Source organism: Vulpes vulpes, chromosome 3 (genome assembly GCF_048418805.1).
Source record: "Vulpes vulpes isolate BD-2025 chromosome 3, VulVul3, whole genome shotgun sequence".
Classification (NCBI taxonomy): Eukaryota; Metazoa; Chordata; class Mammalia; order Carnivora; family Canidae; genus Vulpes; species Vulpes vulpes.
In genome coordinates, this window is record NC_132782.1 from 89,871,580 (window position 1) to 89,891,031 (window position 19,452).

Sequence of the window (19,452 nt, forward strand, 5' to 3'; positions counted from 1 at the left end):
TTCTGGCTGAGCCAGCCAGGTACCTCTTCTTTCATTTCTTTTAGCAATGTTTAGCAATTTTCAGTACATGCCCCTTTATCTCCCTGAGTAAAATTAATTACTAAGTGTTTTGTTCTTTCTGATGTTGTTGTAAGTGGAATTGTTTCCTTAATTTCCTTTTCAGATTGTTCATTACTAGTAGACAGAAATAATACTGAGTTTTACATACTGAAGCTTGCAGCTTCCTGAATTCCTTTATTAACTCTAATGAATATGTGCTTGTTTTGCAGATTTTTTAGGGTTTCTAGATTGTGGCAGTTGCAAATATAATTTTCTTTCTTCCTTTCTAATATGGAAACCTTATATTTCTTTTTATTTCCTAACTGCTATGGCTAGAATTTCCAGTAGTATATCGAATGGAAGTGGTAAGAGCAGGGATCCTCATCTTAGTTCTGATCTTAAGGAAAAAGGTTTCAATCTTGTACCCTTGAGATTGGTAATAGCTGTGGGTTTTTTAAAAAGTGCCCTTTGCCATGTTGAGATTCCTGTCTGGTCTTAGCTGGCTGAGTATTGATGATTGTCAGATGCCTTCCCTGCATCTGGGGTTTTTCTTCATCCACCAAAGTGGTATATTTCATTGATTGATGTTCATATGTTGAGACAATCTTGCATTCCTAGTACAAATCCCACTTGGTCATGGTGTATGATCTTTCCAATATGGTGCTGGATTTTGTCTGCTAGTGTCTCATTGAGGATTCTTACCCTATTCAACAAGGGTTATTGGCTTGTAGTTTTCTCTCAGTGTCTTTCTCTGGCTACAGTACCACCATAATGCTGGTCTTATAGAGTGAATTTGGAAGGGGGACCTCTTCTTTAACTTTTTGGAAGAATTTGGGAAGGATTGGTGTTAATTCACTTATGAATGTTTGGTAGAATTTACCTGTGAAGCCATCCGGTCCTGCACTTTTCTTTGCTGCTGTTCTATCGCTGCTTCTATTTCCTTGTTAGTTACTGGTCCTCTCAGATTTCTGTTTCTTCTTGTGTCATTTTGGTAGTTTGTGAATTGCTAGGAATTAGTCTAGCTTATCCAATCTGTGTATAGTCACCCACAGTCTTGTCTGGCAGTCCTTTTTATTTCCAAAAAAATTAGAAGTAACATCCTGTCTTTCCAGTTTTTATTAGATTTGGACCTAAGTATGTCTTTTTATGTCAGTTCTAAATTTTGCTTTATTTTGGTTTAGTATTGTGTGTTGCTTTTATTCAGACATGATTGATTTTTTTTTTCAGTTACTCATTTTGTGTCTTGCACCTTATCTCATTTTCTTATCAGTTCTATGAGGGTTCTTTTGTTTAATTCCTCGGGACTTTCTAACATAGATATTCTGTTGTCTATAAATTTGGTCAGTTTTACATCTTCACTGGTATGCCTCTGGTCTTTGCCTTGTTCTTGGTCTTGGGGCTGGGTGAGTATTCAGTCATAAGCCACTGGCAATGATATGAACCATAGGGTTTTTGTAAGTGTCTTATGAGGATGAAGAAGTTCTCTTCTATTCTTGATTTATCATGAAGGGATACTGAATTTTTTCAGGTCCTTTCTTTTTCCTTGAATTGATTGATATGATCATGTGGTGTTCCTTCTTTAGATGGTTGGTATGAAGGATGATATTTATTTTTCAATATTGAACCAGTCCGACACCCTGAGACGAGCCCTCCTTTGTTGTAATGTACTACCCTTTTTACATATTGCTGGATTCAAGCTCGCTAATGTCTTGTTGATGAGTTTGTGTCCGTATTCATGAGGGATGCTGGCCTGTAGCTCTCTGGTACTGTTCTTGTCTGTTTTGTATAGCATAATGCTGACCCCCTGAAATGAGTTGGGAAGCATCCCCTTCTTTGTTTTCTGGAAGAGATGGTGTCAAATTGGCATCACTTCTTTAAACATTTGCACCTAGTAAACCATCTAAGCTTGGATATTTCTGTTGTGTGAGGTTTTTGACAGTGTGATGTCTTTACTAGCCCTAGAAATACACAGGCTATGTACTTTATCTGGGGAGAATTTGGGTAGGTTGTAGAATCGGTGCATCTACGTAAATTGTCAAGGTTGTCTGTGTGCAGTAGTGCACACAGCGCCTTTCTTGTTTATCTGTAGGATCTGCAGTGAAGCCTCTCGCTCCTGTCCTGTTTTTTCTTTTCTTTTTCTTTTTTTTCTTTTTTCTTTCTTTCTTTCTTTTTTTTTTTTTTTTTTTTGCCAGTCTTGTGGTGGTTCACAGTTTAATTGGCCTCTTCACAGAACTAGTGTTTGGTTTTTTTCATTTTTCTGTTTTGAGTTTCACTGATGCCTGCTCTTTATATATCCTTCCTTCTGCTAGATCTGGATATATTTTTTTCCTTTTCTTTCTAGTTTCTTAAGGTGGAGCCTTAGATTATTGATTCGAAATCTTGTTTTCAAATTATAAACATTCACAGCTACAAATTTTTCCCCAAGCATTGCTTTAGCTACATCACGCAGTTTTGTGTGTCATGTTCTCGTTTCATTCAGGTAATGCTACTTTATAATCTCATCAGTTGTTTCTCTAAACAATGTGTTATTTAGATGTGCAATGTTAGATTTTCAGATGTTTGGAGATTTTCCTGCTACCTATCTGTTACTGACACCTGGTTTAACCCATCATAGTCTCTGAATATAGTTTGTATAATTTCAATTTTTAAAAATGTGTTTAGGTTTGTTAAATGCCACAGGAATATGATCTATCTTGGAGAATGTTTACCTGTCCTTGAGAAGGACTCTGTCATCATGGGGTACTGCGTTGTACCCATTTCCATTAGGCCTGCCTGGTGGATGTTTTGGGTGGCCCGCCCTTCCTTCCTTCCTTCCTTCCTTCCTTCCTTCCTTCCTTCCTTCCTTCCTTCCTTTTTTTTTTTTTTTTTTTTTTGATTTTATTTATTTATTCATGAAAGATACACACAGAGAGAGGCAGAGACACAGGCAGAGGGAGATGCAGGCTCCATGCAGGGAGCCCAATGTGAGACTACATCCCAGGACTCCAGGATCATACCCTGAGCCAAAGGCAGACGCTCAACCGCTGAGCCACCCAGGCGTCCCTGGGTGGCCCTTTCTGCTTGCAGTGTCTGCTTGCTGCTGAGAGGAGGTGTGAAGGCTCCAGTTGCACTCTCACTCCTTTACCTCCCTCCAACTCCACCCATTGTTGTGTTGCATATTTTGACATTCTGCTTTTAGCAGCAAGTATACTTAGGATTATTGTGTCCTGGTGAGTTAACCCCTCTACAGGCACATTTCCAGCAGTATGTGTTTGCTTCATGCCTGTGTCACATTTTGGTAATTCTTGCAAGAGTTCAGACTTTGTGATTATTACTTTTACTATAATTGGCCATAAGTGATCATGACTACTGCAGCTCAGATGGTGAACACTGTTAGTTTCATTGAGGCAAGCGCACTTCCATAGAACCTGATGCTACTGCAGACTCAGCAGACTGCAGTGGACGGTAAACCTGGCTTTTACGTGCTTGGGAACCAAAGTACACACTCGATTCGCTTTCCTGCGGGTCTCTGGGGTATGCCCGCACGTCTATGTCTGTGTGGCCCCTTTCTGGATGGTAACCTGCCCTGACTCATATGCACCCGATGTCGACATAGCCCCTTCCATTTGTTGCCTTCCTCCTGCCATCCTTCTTTCATTTTCTTTCTTGCGTGAGCACTTAGTATGTAACAAGCACTGACACATTTAATTCTTAAAACAAGCTGTAAAAAAGCAGTAGGGACTATTACTATCCCAATTTTGTGGATGAAGGAAATAAGAAATGTTAAGTATCTTGTGTAGGGTGATACCATAACCTTCTTTCCTGCTAGCTGTTCATTTTGGATTCGATTTTGATTTACAGGAGGCTTGCAGAAACAGTACAGAGAGTGCCCACTTGTCCCCTTCTCTTGGACATTTCCCGTTGCTGGGTATGCTTGCATGGGCATGTGCTTTCTGCTCTCGGTGCCCCTTCTTTGCACACTTCATCTGCCTGCTGATGTCCAGTCCAGGCCCTGCCTTGGTTTTGGTTGCCCCTGCCTCCTCTGCTCTGGGCAGCGTCCTGGTATCTCTGTTTCTTGTGGCCTTGACAGCACTGGCCAGGTGGCCTTGGCCATCCCTGGGCTGGGCTTGTCTGACATGCCTCATGAGGAGACCTAGGTTCTGGGCTCTTGGGAGGAAAACCACAGAGGTGAGGCCTCCTCATCGCACAAGACCTGAGGTTCCTAACACTGATGTTTCCTTTTTTTTTTTTTTTTTTTTAAGATTTATTTATTTATTTATGATAGAGAGGGAGAGAGAGAGAGAGGCAGAGACACAGGAGGAGGGAGAAGCAGGCTCCATGCCGGGAGCCCAATGTGGGACTCAATCCTGGTACTCCAGGATTGCGCCCTGGGACAAAGGCAGGCGCTAAGCTGCTGAGCCACCCAGGGATCCACTGATGTTCCCTTCTGGACGCACATCCCTCATTCACACTTATTGCAAGCCATTCTTTCCAAACTCTGCATAGAAATCCCATCAATAGAACAGCCGCGTGCCAGTGCTGCCTTCCACAGGACAGAAGAACAAGGTTCAGCCAAACTCCCCACACTCTGTGGTGAGGCTCACCTTTTCTCCACTTTCCAGAACATGCTCTTTGTTTCCACAGGAGTCCTCACCAGAGTCACCCTGAGTGCCCAGATTCTTGGTTGCAGCCTGTGCCTATCACCAGCTCTGAAGCCGCATCCACATGGGCAGGGGCCCACATCGAGTAACAGTGGCCTTTACTCCTCAGGAACTGCTTCCATGCTCGGGCTGCCATAGCAGTTGCCACAGCCCAGGTGGCTTGAGCAATGGACGTTTATTTTCTCTACCTTGGAGGCTATAAGCTTGAGGCCAGGGTGCCACGAGGCTGTTTCTGGTGAGGACTCTTCCTGGCTGCAGACTGTGCTGTCCTACCAAGTCCTTATGGCAGGAGACAGTGTGTATAAGCTCTCGGGCATCTCCCTTACCAGGACACTTACCCCATCACAGGGTCTCATGCTCATGATCTCATTGAACTCTGGTTACCTCCACACTCCATTACATGGCAGTTAGGGCTTCGGTATAAGGGTTGGGGAGACATTCAGTACACAGGACATCCCCTTCTGGTATGAAAGACCCCAGAGCTGGGCCATCAGCCTCTCTGCTCTGGCCTATACTGCAGGATTCCTCCATTGGTCATGTACAGACATGGTCATCTTTGCCTGTGTGAGCCCAGCACTTTGTTCTGTGCTGGAAACGCGGGCAGACGTCTGATGCACGGGACAGAGAAGTCAGTGGTGATGGAGTAGCAGCATAGTCCAGTGAGTCCATGAGCCAGTGGTCAGGGCCTGTAGTGGAGGAGGAGGCAGCAGGCAGTGCACATGGTATGGGATCAGCAGGTGCTCAGCCTGGACAAGTGCATTATGGTCCATATGCTTTTCTGACTATCCTCCAGCACTGTTAGTGGTCCCCCCTCCAGGCCATCCTGGGGTCTCACTACTGGCACCCACCTCCATCACCATTGCTTGTAGTGTAGTGAAAACAGCCAGCACCTGCCTTCTAGCGGATTCCTGCGTGCACACACCTGCTTTGACTGGCATAGTCTTCTCAGGAGGTGATCCGGGATGTCATCTGGTTTGTATAGCACCCTCTGTGTCTAAAAAGCTTGGAATCACTCAGTTTCAAGAACTCACACCACAGATGCTTTCTTTGAACTGCTTGAAGGCAGAGCAGCCTTGTGAGCCTTTGGACTCACACGGGTTCATTCTCCCTCCACAAGGGAACAAGTTTCCCTGAAGCTTGTTTCCCAACAGGAGAAGGAAGGTGCTCTGTTTTCAGATGCTTGAATGAGTGTTATTCAGATGCGTGAACGACTGTTATTTATGTGGATTTGTTCTCTTGACAGTGGCATGGATTACAGCAAGCCATCATTTTATTGATAATGCCTGCAGCCGCATGCCTGTGTTTATTTGAATTTAGCCCTCGAGAACATTTGCTCACCAACCTTCAGAATCTATAACATCCTGTTTTAACAGGGGCCCAGCAGGCCTTCTCACTCAGCCTGCCCCCAAGATGTGGGAGTCTTTCCCACAGAAGGTGTCTTCCCTGAGGCAGCCTCAGGTGCTGGACCTGCCCCACACTCCTGGGGACGCCTCCATGTCCGTCCCTCTAGAAGCCCTGACCCAGCAGGGAAGGCATGGACACTGGAGCCTGACCACAGGGCCCAAGTCCCATGTGCGAGGATGGTGCATGTCTGGCCCACCTCGGCGGGGGGGGGGGGGGGGGGGGGGGGGGGCTGTGGCAGCACTCACCGAGCTATAAGCCAGTGGTCTTTGGCAGGTGTTTTTACAGCTTTATTGAGGTGTAACTGAGCTGTGACAAGTTGCAAGTTGTAATTCAGAGTATACAGTTTGATGTTCTCACAGATGTGTGTGCACACATGCCAGTGTCCAACGGTCAGCACGCTCCAGGTGGCAGACCTGTCCCTTACCCCTGACATTCTCTCCCGAATGACTGGAACCCTCCCTTGCTTCCACACCTCAGCCTGCCTCTGACCTGCTTTCACTCAGGTAGATAGGTTGGCATTTGATAAAGTTGGAGAGGAATGGACTCCTGCAGTGTCCACTCTTCTGTGTCTGGCCTACTGTTTTGAGAGATCACTGTGTACTCCTTTGTATTGCCGGGTCCTGTTTCCTGGTGTAGACACACTGCTGTTTGTCTCTGTGTGCACTTGGTGACTGGCGTTCGCTTTCCCCAGCGTTAGGCTGTCATAGACAAAGCTGCTTTATGCTACAGATAAAGTCCTTGTGTAGAGATGTACTTTGTTTTCCCTCCAGTAACCACTGACTTGGGGAATGGCTGGTAGTTGTGTGTTTCAGTTATTTAGGAATCCGGCTCTCTGCAAAGTGGCTGCACCTCCCAGCATCCCCACAGCCTTTACATTGTAATCATAATTGGTGTGCAGTGACGTCTGCTTGTGGTTTGGACTTTGTTTCCTTAACGAGTGATGACGTTTGTTGAGCGTCTCTGCTTGTCATCATCTAGTATCTTGTTTGGCAAAGTGTTCCAGCTTGTGTCCAGTTTTTATTTGATGGTTTGCTCCTTGCTAAGTCTGGAGCTTTATTTATCGATTCTGGGTGCAGGTCCTCTGTCAGATACTTGCTTTGCAGGCATCTCCTGTTCTGTGGCTTATTGTTTCACTGCCTTTGTGAGGCTTTTAAAGAGAAATCTGTATCAATGTTTTTTCTTTTATTTGTTGGTATTTGGATATTGTAGCTGTGAAACTTTTGCCTATCCCAGATTCACAGGTTTTCCCCTACATTCTTTGTCAGTTTTATAATTTTCCAACTTACATGGAGGTTTATATTTCTATTTTGAGCTATTTTTTTATATTCTACACATAACAGAATTTGAAGTTTTTTTTGTTTTGTTTTTTTGTTTTGTTTTGTTTTTTACGAATACTCAGCTGTTCCAGCACCATTTGTTAAAAAGACATCCTTTCGGGATCCCTGGGTGGTGCAGCGGTTTAGCGCCTGCCTTTGGCCCAGGGCGCGATCCTGGAGACCTGAATCGAATCCCACATCGGGCTCCCGGTACATGGAGCCTGCTTCTCCCTCTGCCTATGTCTCTGCCTCTCTCTCTCTCTCTCTGTGACTATCATAAATAAATAAAAATTTAAAAAAATAAAAATAAATAAAAAGACATCTTTTCTAGGCACGTGGGGGGGGTCAGTTGATTAAGGTCTGACTCTTGATTTTTGGTTCGGGTCATGATCCCAGGGTCCTGGAATTGAACTCTGCATCTGGCTCTGTGCTCGGCGGAAAGTCTGCTTCTCCCTCTTCCCCTGCCCCTCTGACCACTCATGTGCAAGCTCTCTCTCTCTCAAATAAATAAATAAATCTTAAAAAAAAAAAAAAAAGATTTCCTTTCTATACTGAATTGCCTTGGAATATTAATCAGAACGTGCTGTCCCTGTATAGGTGTTTATTTCTGGGTGCTGTTGTGTTTCCTCAGTGTGACTACAGGCCAGGGCTGTTTCGGTCACTAAGGCTTTATGACAGCTCTAGAGACTAGGTAGTTAGCTCTCCAACCTTTTCCCCAATGTTGTTTTGAGCATTCTGGGCCCATTACATTTCCACATGACTTTTAAAATCTGTATGCACAGTGAAGTGTGTGGGATTTGACTCGATGGCTTGGATTCTTTCAAAACAGTGTGGGGAGAGGTGAAATCTCAGCAGGCGGGCCTTGCAGTCACGACCACATGTATCTCCATGTGTTTGGGCTGACATTAATTCCCCTTCTCTCAGTGGACCCCCATGTAATTTTCAGAGGGCAGGCCTCTGGTGGATTTTCCAGGCCGATCTCCACAAGCTCTATGTTCTTGGACGCTACTGTAAATTAGGATTTCCAGTTACTAATTTCTAACTCATTCCATTAGGGTCACAGAAGGTATTTTGAACTCTAAAATCCTTTTCAACATGTTGAGCCTCCTTGTATGGACCAGTCTCTGTCTGTGTTGGTAAATATGTGCATATGCCTATGGAGGACTGTGCCCTCTGCTGTTGTGGTCAGTGTTCCCACAGGACACTGGAGTCAAGATGCCTGATCATGTTGTTCATGTCTACTTTATCCTTCTAGGTTTTTTGCTCCTTGTCCTATGAGTTATGGAGACAGTGCTAGTGAAATCTCTGGCTGTAATTGTGGACTTTGTTACTTAAACTCAACATTTCTAACTCACATTTCAGGTTTTGCTGCATCTCTGTTGAAGCTCTATCATTAGCAAATAAGTGTTGAGGACAGTTGACCTTCTTTGTCATCATGAATTTGCCTTGTGGATGCCATTCTTAGCTCTGAAATTCACTTTGATAATAACAATGTCTCCAGCTTTCTCTGTTGGTCTTCCCCGTGTTAGTGTCTGAGGTAGGTTTGCCTCTTTACATCAAGAGCGCTGCTTTGTAAGTGCATAGTTGGGGGTCTCTGTTCTATCCACTTTGATAGCCTGTGTTCAGGCGGGTGTGTAGGTCGTTCAACATGTCATGTGGCGGCTGGTACGACTGGGTCTCACTCTCTTCTCCTCGTCCCATCTCTTCCTCTGCATTCCCTATTCTCCTGTTTTTCTGGCTTCTTTCTAATTCATTGAATGTGTTTCATCATTTCGTTTCCTTTTTTCACTTATTAGTTGTCACTCTTTGTTATTTTAGGAGTTGTTTTGGGGGTTATGGTATACATCTTTCACTTATCTCAATCTTCCTCCAAGAGATGCTATACCTTCCTACATATGCAGCCTCATCAACCGTGTATCTGATTTTCCCCTCAAGCTTCTGCTGTGTGTGTCACACATTTTACTTATACCTCTACCTTAGACCCCAGTACACTTGTGTTAGTTCTGTTGAAACATTCCGTCTCTTCAAAAAAAAAAAAATAGTAATTTGCTTTTGTAATCTTGTCTAGAAGATGCAGTGTGTATCTATCTATCTATCTATCTATCTATCTATCTATCTATCTATCTATCTATGTATCTATCTATCTATACACACACACACACATATGCACTATGGAATATTACTCAGCCATAAAAAATGAGATCTTACCATTTATGACAACATGGATGGACCTAGAGGCTATTATGCTCAGTGAACTAAGTCAGAGAAAGAAAAATACTTTATCCTTTTACTAATATGGAGTCTTAAAGACAAAATGAGTGAACAAATGAAACAAAACAGACACAGACAGATGAGAGAACAAAGTGCTGGCTACCAGAAGGCAGGGTGGAGGGGTTAAGAGGTACAGAGCAGCCCTTATAAAACAGGTAGGTCTCAGGGGTTAACATATAGCACAGGGAGTGCAGCCTGCGACACTGTAGTAACTTTGTGTGGTGACACGTGGTGACAATACACCATGGTGAACATTTTGTGACATCTGTGGAATCATGGTGTTGTACACAAGAAACTCGTGTGATAGTGTTTGTCAACTGTATGTCAACTGCAAATAGAAGCTAGTAATTTGGGCAGCCCTGGTGGTGCAGCGGTTTAGCGCCGCCTGCAGCCTGGGGGTGTGATCCTGGAGACCCAGGATCGAGTCCCACGTCGGGCTTCCTGCATGGAGCCTGCTTCACCCTCTGCCTGTGTCTCTGCCTCTCTCTCGCTCTCTCTGAATAAATAAATAAATAAATCTTAAAAAAAAAAAGAAGCCAGTAATTTAAGTATCCCTAGAAGATGTAGATGAAATTGAAAACCGTCTGTTTGCCCACGTAGCCATGCTTTCCACTACTCCTCACTCCTTTGCGTGGATCCAAGTCTCCATGTGGTATCCCTGTCCTGCTGCTGGAAGGGCTTCCCTTGACCTTCTTCATGAAGCAGATCTTCTGGGGATGAGTTCTTGTGGGTTTCGTTTGCCTGAGAACACCTTTTTTTGCTTTTGTTTGTGAATATTTTCACTGGGAATAGAATTCTACCTTGGTTTTTTTTTTTTTTTTTTATTTCAGTATTTCAAAGATTTCTCTTTCTCACTAGCACTGTGGCTGTTTGTCTTTATGGATCTTGTGCTTGGGGTCGAGCTTCTGGGGTCTGTGTATACTTTTCATCAAATTTGGCACTTTCCTACGGTGTTTTGTCTTCCTGTCCCCACCTGTCCTTTCCTTCGGGTGCTCTGCTCATGTGGATGTTATGCTCCATGAAGTCACCCACAGCTCAGTGACAATCTTTCAGTCTTAAATATTCCTTCTCTTCTCTCTTTTATTTTGGATGGTTTTGTGTGTTGGATTTTTTTTTTCCTGTAGTCTTCAGGTGTGTAAATTTTTCTCCTACAGAGTCCACTCCGTCATTAGCCCGTCCAATGGTGACCAATGTCACCTTAGGTCCTGGGGCTTCCTCTCCAGGAATGGGGGTGTCTCGCACTCTCCTTCCTTGTGCTGAGCTGCCTAACAGTGGATCATAGCTCCATGGCCCAACACTTTCAGTAACTGCTTTAATGTCCTTGGATGCTACTTACTGTCTGCTGTTCTTGGTAGGTTTTAATTGATTGAGTATTCTCCTCATTATGGGTCATATTTTCCTACTTCTTTTAATGCCTCTGCTAGGCCTTGATTAGTTGGCAGACACTGAATTTTGGCTTGTTGGATTCTGAATATTTTTGTATTCATATAAATCTTCTTGAGCCTTTTCAGAGATGCAATTAGGTTTCTTAGAAAGAGTTTGGTCCTTTTAGATCTTATGTGATTTGCTAGGCCTAGTCTAGAGATAATGATCTCATGCTCCTGAGCCCAGCCCTTCCTGAATAATCTATGAGATGTGAGTTTTCCATTCTGGCTGCTGGTGAGAAAGGCCCTGCTCCTCAGCCTGTGTGCGTGCCCAGCACAGCTTCCTGGACACCTTTTCAGTTTTTAAATCACGTGAGTATAGTGCCTTTCAAAAAATTAATGAAATGAAGACAAAAATAGGCCCTTTCTTACAGCAAGCTGAAGCCTGCCCCACACTTGTGTCAGCTACTGGCCTTTGCATGGCCTCTGGGCCTGTGACTCTGCAGGGTCCCCCAGAGCCTGCTTCCCTCCCCAACCCACATTTCTTTGGGCTATGCTTCTGTGTCCTCTACAACATGTGGTCACACCTCCTGGGACCAACAGGCACAGGACATGTGCTGGCTCCCCCCGTCCTGCCTCTGGCTAGTGTTTCCCCTGCCCGCCTCGAGTTGCGGCCATTGAAGACCCCCTGCCAAGCCCTCCCTGTTGAAATGGATGGGTAATCTGTGGTGTATGTCCTGATGGTCTGGCTCTTCCTGCAGGTTGAAGATTGAGGAGCTGGAAGGGGAGCGTAGTCGTCTGGAAGAAGACAAGAAGACGCTGGAAATGCAGCTTGAACGGTTCACTCTACAGGTACGTGCTCACAGGTAGCCATTGGTGGAGGCTTCTCCCAGAACTCTGCATTCTCCTTGCAGGTGCATCCTATCCTCCTGGCTTCTCTCTGCACCTACAGATGTCCCATCTTTACCCATCAGGGAGCGTGTCCTGCCTTTGGGCTGCACATCACCAGCCCAAGGCCCTGGTCCCATGTTCTGTCAGTTTGTCTCCCCTGTCCCTGCACCGGCCATAGCCCATGAGTGGTGTAGGTGAGCAGCCTCACCAGATCTTCTCTGCTTGGTTTTGGTTTGTCTCCAGGCCCATCCCCACCTGCCTGCAGTCATGAAGTCATACTGCTACTCACACTGTTTTACTTTTACTTTGTTTTTCATTTTTATCCTCCTGTCTAAATTGTTCCATGGCAAGAAACCTGCAGGTTTGTGATTACCCAGATTTTGGACAGGCCATTGATTTTATCTTGACACCTATTAGAGGCAAATCAAATCTCTTTTTTATTATGGATTCTTGGAGACGGGAGAAGTGACAACTCTGATGAAGTGAGGTGCCGTGAGCTGCGGCTGGCAGTGTTCAGCTCTAGGACCTATACTGGTTTAATTGGGCTGCAGTCCTCAGAAGGGAGGGCTGAGCTGTTGGCAGATCGACCCCCGTGGCCCATCAGCGGGGCCCTGTCAGAGCAGGGTTGGCGGGTGTCTCCTGCATGTTCAGTAGGGCACAGCCTGCCATTGGAGCTGATGGCTGCCCAGGTCCCCTGTGGGTGATTGGGGTGCAGGGAGTCCTGCTAAAATCTTTCATTGCCTTTCTTCCTGCCTCTGGGCCTCCAGGCCTTTCCCAGGGAGCCTGCTGTGGCTCTTAGAGGGGTCACTTAGGTGAGGTGCGGGTGAGCACTGTTGTTAATGGATGTTGACCACCAGCATCCTGGGAGATACGACGTCTGGTGCTCTTCCCATCTTAAGTGTTCCTGGGTGGAGATACTTTGAGTTCCATGCTGGCATTTGGGTGGGGCAGAGGCCTTGCAGCAAGTTCTAGAGCTGCTCACAGCCAAGGGGCTGGGCTCCTGCCCATGGGCGAGGTGGTTGCCCATGTCCTTACCTGAGGGAGGGGTGGAGAGCTGGTCAGAGTGCCACAGCCCAGCTGAGGGGGGTGGGGCGTGTGGGCCCAGGGGTCCATCATGCCAGGGGCTGAGGTGTATGCATGATGATCATACTCCTGAGCCTTGGCTGCAGTCTTGGAGTGGGAGTAGTAGGGCTGAAGCACAGAGGAGTGGGCAGTGGAGGCTTCTAGCTAGCCCCACACCATGGCCTCCTCTGCTCCAGTGAGTGTCCTACAGCCAGACCTGGGGACGTTTGCTGATCCTGCAGCAGTGCCATCCCTGGCCTTGAGGGGGGGGGGGGGGTCCATGACAGCATCTCCCCATGTTCTTGCTTCCCACCCAAATCCAAGAGGGCCTTCTCTGCACTAGAGTGGGGCTTGTCTCAGGAGGGTCGGTGTGATGCTGGGGTGCCAGAGATCCCCACTTCCTGTTCATTGTAGAGGTCCTGTTTAGCACCAGCCTTGGCCGCTATTGTCGCTGTGCTCTGCAGACCTCTCCGGGAGGTCCTGCTACTCTGTTTCCCTGATGAGGAAATGTCCACTCAGGGAGAGGCAGTTGTTTGCCTGAGAGCACCCAGCAAGAGGGGCAGAGCTGGGCTTTGAGTCCAGTTTCCTGTTTCCTGAGCTGTGCCTATTGTCCTCGTGGTCGTGGGGCTGCATTGCTGATAGCCCAACAGCCATTCCCAGGTGCCCAGCCTCAGCTCCCCTCCAACCCGGGCCTGTTATGTGGTGCTGTGGGCAAGCAGAGAGTGGCACCCCAGGGCTGAGCAGACTGTTCCAAGGTGTTTGGACACTTGCTGTGGCAGCAACAGTTCTTTCTGACCCAAACGCCATCCACTCATCCAGCTCATGAAAAGCGCCTGTGAGCCAGGCCCTGCTAAGGACACAGGAATGCAAGGGCTCTGCCCTGGAACCCTGACCCCAAAGGGCAGACAGGAATAAAGGGGGCAAGTCAGGTCAACATAAGTGGTCGTGACAGTTACACAGCATGGACAGGAAGAACTTGTGTCTGGCTGAGGTCCAGGCAGCAGCGAGATGGGTCTGAAGGTGGCTTGGAGGCATGGAAACAGGAAGGCAGTGTGGGGTCTTCAGCTGGAACCCTGTCTGGTCCCTTAGGTATGTTGAGCTTTGCTGTCTGACTCCCCGGTGGGTCCTTTCTAACTTGAGGATAACAACACCCATGTGGGGGGCACCTGGGGAGTGGAAATGCCACATCTGCGCACACTTGGCTCTCATCCATCTCTTGACACCTCCTGACTTCTTCATTGTGAGGGCAAAGACCTCCCCTCTTCACCGCTGTGCCAGGGCCTAGGGAGCAACAGGAGCACACGTGATGCCCTTCTGCTGCTCGGTGAGCCCCACGCTTCCTCTGGGCTGAGCTGAGGAGCACCATCCAGCCGCAGCCGGCCAGGCAGGGCCTTGGTGCCAGCACGGTGCTTCCGGGGCATTCCTGTGCAGACATCCTCCTCTCTCCCCTCTTCCCTCTGAGGAGAAGCTTCAAGTTGGGCCGATTCAAGGAAGATTGATTAAAATCAGCTGCAGTTTGACTTAATTGGGAACATATGCTTGGAGAGGGAGCGCCACTAGTTAGAACTTCTTGTAATTAGTTCACAGCTGGCTGGTGAGGAAACAACTCCAGTTACCTCCCCGAGCCCGGTGTGTGCCTGCTGCTCCACACTCTCTGGGTGCCTCAACGGGGTGGTGTGCAGGCCTGCCAGGTAAGGAGGGGGGCTGGCCCCCGGTGCCCCAGCCCAGGACGGGGGCTGCTGCTGTCTCCTGCATGCCTCTCTTTAGAGATGGGGAAACTGAGGCCCACAGTTAGCCAGCGCATGAGTGGTAGTTCACAGACATCTTTTGTAGAGGCAGAAGGGGTTGGACACATCCAGAGTTTTCCAGCACTGGGAGAACAAATTGCGGGGACGTCTGGGCCCAGAGGCAGGGGGAGCCCTGTGCTCCCCATGTAGCTGCAGGAGCCAGAGGCTGGTGGCTATGTGGGAGAAGGTGTGCTCCCTGGACCCAGGCCTGCACCATGGCCTGGCCCTCCCTGCTGGAGCCCCATGCTCCTTCCTGCCTTAGATCCCGCCCACCCCACCCCACCTCTGCCCTTCACATCCCTCCACTGGCCTCAGTTTTCCAGAGCCAAGAGAATGATTGCGGAGTGGCAGCAGGACTTGTCTCATTTGCCCTGACCTCTGATTTGTCCCTCTTCCTGGTGGGTGGCACTAGCGAGGCTGGTTGCTGTGGCCTTCATGACTGTGGCCCTAGTGTCAGGCCATTTTAGCAACTGTGGTGACAGCTCTTAGCCGGGTGCCTCACACACTAGCCAGTACTATCAGTAATGACACCACTGTCCTGTGCTTTACCTTGATGACAACAAACATGCTTTTCCACATTTGTGTTTCTGATGGGCCACATTTGAGACTGTGACAGCAAATGGGCCACACGAAGCTCCGGAGGTGCAGTCAAGAGGGGATCGGATGCATGGCAGCCCCGGCCCAGGCTGGACACTTGAGCATGCAGAGCATAGCCTGGCCACTGGCTTGCGCTCTGGTGCCCTCTCGGGTCCACTGGACTGGCCCCAGCACTTTGTGAGCATTCTCACACGTACAGCAAAGCCAGACGAATTCCACAGTGAAGACCCACTCGCCCACCACCCACATCCTGGCATGAGCGTTGTACTGGGGAGGGCCCTGCGATGCCCACCCCTCTGCCATCCATCAGTGCTTTTACGTTTTTTTGATGCATTTTAAAGCAAATTGCAAACATCTGCACCCTTCTCTGTAAATGCTTCAGCATGCATGTAATCAAGTAGAATTCATCTCTGGGAGTTGAGCCCACGTCCCACTGCCCCTCGGTGGTGCATGATCACGCTGCTCATTCAGGCAGGTGACCGTCAGCAGTGGGTGGAGGGCCCACTCGCCCCCAGCCCTCCTGCGCGCCTGCTTCCCGGGCTGTGGGGGGCTGCCCAGAGCCAGCCGGCAGTGCCGCTCAGGAAAGGGACCAGACTGCAGCCCAGTGACATTTACGATAAGTATCTTTTTTGGAAATGGAGTGGGTAGAAAATTGCTGGGTTGCCTGTGAGCTGAAAGCTCACAGTGCCTGTGGAGACGTCCTTGCGTCAGCAGGCAAGTAGCACTGTCTACTCAGACCCTCTCGGCCTCTACCTCCTTCCCTTTTCCTGAGTATGGGCAGCGGGGAGGGACCTGCAGTCTTCACACCACGCTGCCCTCTCTCCACTGACCTGCAGGTTCCCCCGGCCTGGTCTGGGCCCTGGAGACAGACCTCCTCTGCCTCCCTACCCCGACCTACTCCCATCTGCCCTCACCTGCCAGGGAGCCCATAGCCCAGGGCAGGCCTGACCTCTGCTTCTCAGGATCCTCTTGCCCCTGACTGTCCCCGTGTAGGCCCTCTGGCTACTGACCACGCCCTCAGGCATGTCATGCCCCTGACTGGCCTTCTGCCCACACTTCAGCAATGCTATCTGGGCGTTGCTTCCTGGAGGGGCCAGACCCCACAGGCCATATGCTGGGGATGCCTGGGTGTAGGGTGAGCCCCAGAGAGGGTTACTGGAATGCAGGGTGCTAGACTGACAATGGCCAGGAATGGCCACAGCTGATCCAAGGCAGGTGGGCATTGGTCTCTGCTGCCCTAGAAACACACCTTATCCCTTCCCCTAACACCCAGTTAGACTCCTCATCAGCTGTACACACTGAGGGCCTCACAGTCACTGAGGAGAGGGGGTCATCCTTCCCCCCAAGCCAGTGAGGGAGCCTGAGGTCACAGAAGCTGGTGACCTGTCTCAGGTCCCCTGAGTCCCAGGATCCTCACATGCTGCCACCTCTATCCCCCCAGCAGAGGTCCAGGCTTTCTGCCCCACTGGCTCCCGTTCCTGCCCTGACAGCTTGGGGTCCCATGTGATGAACACAGGGCCCCACCACCACTCAGCTGGCTTTCCCCTCAGCACCCCTGGCCATGGCCCGTACCCCCGTTCCTATGACTTGCTATCTGGAGACCCCCACCTCTGCCCACCATCCCTGTTCATCCCTCAGGGCCAGCTCAGGCAGTGCCTTCACGCCACATCCAAGACTTGTTTGTGGGTCAGTGGTCTGGGCCACAAGCTCTGTGGGCAGCGGCCTTGCCTGGGTCACCTGCACATGCCAACCTCGGGCCTGGCTCCCAACCCACACTCTCAGGGCATAAACAAGTGGGGCACACTTGGGCAGGTGCAGCAGCAGGCAGCGCGTGTGGGCTTTGGAGGAAGCTAGGGGTGAGTGGCTTGGCCCCTGAGCCCTGCCATGGTTGGGAGGATTGGTACCTACAGCATTTGATGGGTGGGGTTCCTCTCCTGTAGTAACTTCTTTGACTGATGGTTTTCTAACAAATTCTTAGTGGCTCCCCCCGCCTTTTAACTGAAAAGATGATCTGTTTTCGAGTCATTCTGCACCTTGTTTTATCATGTAACATCTGGGACATCGCATTGGTTTTCTTATGGCCACGTGCTGTGTCCCTGTGATATGCCGTACCTTAATGAACTGGTTGCCTGTTGGTGGCCGCGCAGTCATTGGCTTCCCCTTTTATGCCCAGAAACATGGCTGTGGTGTGTGTCCTGTGTGTGCAAGTGTGTGTAGGATACACTTCTGGAAGGGAGATGATGGGCTCAAAGGGTACCTGCGCTTATTTTGGTGGATACTGTCAGATGGAGCCTCATGGCGGTCAGTCTGTAACTGCTGCCCCCAGCATGGGATGGCGTCACCCGCAACCTGGGAGTCTGTCCTTTATTCTCCATGGGGATGAGGAGAAAATAAGGGGCCTTGTATATTCATATGCATTCATGTCCTTGGCCTTTTTTTCAAATGGGTTATTGGTCCTGTTGATTTCTTGGAGATTGTATATCAAGGAGTTGAGTTTTTGTTTGAAGTTGTGAATATATTTTCCACTGGAGACCGTCTGTCTTTTGACTTTGCTTGAGGTCTTTTTTACATTCTTACATAGGTGCCTTTATCCATGTTTCTTTGGCTCAGATTGTACAGGAGTTCCTCTGTGCTGGTTTTGTTTCTTACATGTAAATCTGTGGCTGATACGACATTTGGATTTGGTTTGGTGTTTTACAAGGTATGAAGCTTGTCATCAGCCTGTTCCCTAATGGGTTCCCACCGGTAGCCCCTGGACACTTACAGCAAAGCCTGTCCTCACTGGTGTGAGCCGCCTCCCTGTCGGCCCATGATGCCCACATGTTGCTGTGTCTGGGTGGTTTCCTGTGCTAATGTGGCCTGGCCTCCCACCGCCGTGACTTTTCCAGCTTCTCCAGCAGGATTTTCCTGGCACCTCCTGTCTGTGTGTGCTCTCTGGAACGAACTTATCTAGCTTTTCCAACCAGTGTAGAAATTGGTAGGTTTCATGGAAGATGGGGAAAACCTCTAGAGGCGAGCCATCAGGAGCTGCTGTGCCTGCATCTGTGGGGTCCTCTCTCTGCTCCACTCGAACGCCTTACACATATGTGTTCATCTTGTACATTCTTGTCAAATTTCTCTCCAGGTTAGGGGTCTGTCCTTCAGTGTCACTGTGGTGCGTATGCACATGCGGACTCTGGGCTCTGCTTGGGAGGTTTATGACCTGCCTCCTGGCGGCTGCGTGTGCCCCTTCACACTCTGAGGGAGCAAGCAGGCATGTGCCCTGGGGCCCGCGCTCCCGGACGGACGTGTAAAACAGGACGCTTCAGGAAAGAGCCCAAGCCTCTTTTCCCCAATGTGGCGCCTGGCTGCTCATGTTTATTAACGCCGAGGACTAAAAAAAGCCAGCTTGCTGATGTGCACTTGTGTGGAGACATTTCCACAGGCACTGATTTCTTTTGATTTTTTTATGAGGAGAATGATGTGTCTTGAATAATAAGCCCCTTCTCATCCCATGAGCCGGTGCCAGCAGACGTCTCCACAGGGCCTCAGACACCCCCCACCCCGCCCTGGGTGCACACAGGGCTTCACGGTGTCCCCAAGGGCCCCTGGAGCCACTCCTCGGGGCCTTTCCACCTTGTGACCCTTGCGGTGCCAGGCTGGCTGGACTGGGAGCGGGGGCATAAGTGCCGTCTGTGGCCCCAGGAGCCTTACCACTCAAACCGCATGCTGACCCCTCTTCCCCTCCACCCCTTCCTCACCACACTTGTAGACCAGCATGCCAGGTACCCAGCCCTCTACAAGCCTAGAGGTTGGGGGTGATGAAACATCATGTGTGTCATCTGTAGGCAAGTTGAATTTTTCCTGGAGTGGGCCTGGAGTCTCGTAGCCGCGGTGTGAGGTAGGCAGATGGAGGTAGCACCCTTGTCTCAGCACTGCCCAGGGGTCCCGAGCCCTGCTCAGCCACGTGCATCCCCAAGCCCCGGGGGCAGAGCCAGGAGAGACCTGTTGCCCTGATGCCGGATACAGTTATATCCAAGACTGGAGAGGTGGGACAGCCAGAAGCAGGACCTGAGCTTCCTGTCCTTTGTGAGTGTCCCAG

The 19,452-nt window shown here is 49.0% G+C and overlaps 1 protein-coding gene across 9 annotated transcripts in view; it reads left to right on the plus strand.

The window, feature by feature from the left end:
• The window catches only part of MAD1L1 (mitotic arrest deficient 1 like 1), a 345,798-nt gene that overhangs the window by 234,680 nt on the left and 91,666 nt on the right, over nucleotides 1-19,452 (plus strand). For all 9 annotated transcript variants that reach the window (XM_072753315.1, XM_026011310.2, XM_072753319.1 and 6 more), the window contains one exon: nucleotides 11,796-11,886. In XM_072753315.1, the coding sequence (XP_072609416.1) occupies nucleotides 11,796-11,886 (91 nt within the window). The remainder of the gene's footprint in view (nucleotides 1-11,795; nucleotides 11,887-19,452) is intronic.